The 1422-nt window shown below is 59.3% G+C and overlaps 1 protein-coding gene across 1 annotated transcript in view; it reads left to right on the plus strand.

The window, feature by feature from the left end:
* The first annotated feature begins 10 nt into the window (after window positions 1–10).
* LOC113962397 (nascent polypeptide-associated complex subunit alpha, muscle-specific form-like) overlaps window positions 11–1422 on the plus strand; it is a 2378-nt gene continuing 966 nt past the window's right edge. The window contains exons 1-5 of the mRNA XM_027673153.1: window positions 11–95; window positions 292–405; window positions 532–722; window positions 894–1370; window positions 1408–1418. Of these exons, the coding sequence (XP_027528954.1) occupies window positions 64–95; window positions 292–405; window positions 532–722; window positions 894–1370; window positions 1408–1418 (825 nt within the window). The 5' untranslated portion in view covers window positions 11–63. The remainder of the gene's footprint in view (window positions 96–291; window positions 406–531; window positions 723–893; window positions 1371–1407; window positions 1419–1422) is intronic.

The raw sequence follows: 1422 nt of genomic DNA on the forward strand, positions 1-1422 counted from the left end.
CATGCTGGTATTTTATCCTTCCAGTGTCCCATCTGCAGAAATAATAATGCATTTCTCACGGAGATGTTTATCATGGGGATCCGAATCCCCTTCAGGTTGGTGTCCTTCTGCCTGGCTCCCAACACAGGGGGTACAAGTGCTGTGCTGTGCCAGGGCCTGCCCCAGCAGGAGTTGGGGCAATTGCCATTTCCAACTTCCCACAGGAGTTGGAAATGGCACAGGGGGAAGAGCAGGGACACCCTGCACCTGCCCAGGGCAGGGGGAGCTCATCAGTTTTCCCTTTTCCATCAGAGAGCCATCATGGGAGGAGAATGATGCGTTCGCTGAGCAAGGAGAGACACACAGGCACTGCGATGCCAGTGAGTGCCTTTGTCCAGGAGGCAGGCAGGAGGCAGAGGAACAGGGGTAAGTTGCCAAAGCTGCCTCCCAGGGCTCTGCAGGGCTTGAAGGACCCAGGAGAAGAGCTCAGCCAGATAATCCCACGCTTTGGACACTTTGTCCTCACCTCCATGAACCCGTTTGCTTCCCCAGGCCCTGGGAACTGCTCCTGTGCTCCTCCTGTGGTGCCGAGGGCACCCACAGACACTGCTCTGGCCTGAGGGACAGTATAACCAGCTGGGAATGTGACAACTGTGCTGGCCAGAGCATCCGCAGACACTGCTGTGGCACGACAGCCTGCACGAACAACTGTGACTGTGACAGCTGTGCTGAGTACCTGACATGTAAGAAGCAAAGCACCTGAATGCCCCTGGGTCAGGTGCCCCTGGGCCTGGCAATGGGTGCCCAGGGTGGTCTTGGCAGAGCCTGTCAGCTCCAGGAGGGCTGCGGGCACTGCTCTGGCCTGGCCTGTCTTGGGTCTGGGGCGGTCTTGACCTTCCTGCTTCCCCTTACAGCCTCCGGTGAATTCTCAATCCTTGCCAGACTCATGGAGGAGTCTCCTGCTGTGTCAACAGAACATGAGACCATCACCCCCAGCACCAGCCAACAGGCAGCATCAGAGCAGTCTCTGGAATCTCCCTCAGAGGAGATGAGCAGCCCCAGCCCTTATAGTCAGGTAACATCGAGGCCATCCCACAGCAACATCCCAGAAACTGAGGGCAGCAGCTGCTCTCGCAGTCGGGGGCCTGACCGCCGGCAAAACCGCACCTGCCGGCAAAGTCGGCCCCCAAATCCACATCCTCGGTCCAGAAGTCCCCGTGACAGCAGCCATGTGCCGGAACCAACTGCTGCGAGGCGCAGGCCCAGGCAGGGACAATCAGGGACATCCCCCAGGCGAAAACGCTCCCGCTGGCAAAGTCGGCCCCAGAATCCACACCTTCGGTACCCGAGTCCCTGTGACAGGAGATGTTCGCCAGACCTCCGGTCCCCGAGTCCCCAGGACAGGAGCTCTTTACCACCACCACCAAGTCCTCGGAGGCGCAG

This window comes from Neopelma chrysocephalum, unplaced genomic scaffold (genome assembly GCF_003984885.1).
Source record: "Neopelma chrysocephalum unplaced genomic scaffold, ASM398488v2 Primary Assembly neopelma1_158692, whole genome shotgun sequence".
In the NCBI taxonomy this organism is placed as follows: domain Eukaryota; kingdom Metazoa; phylum Chordata; class Aves; order Passeriformes; family Pipridae; genus Neopelma; species Neopelma chrysocephalum.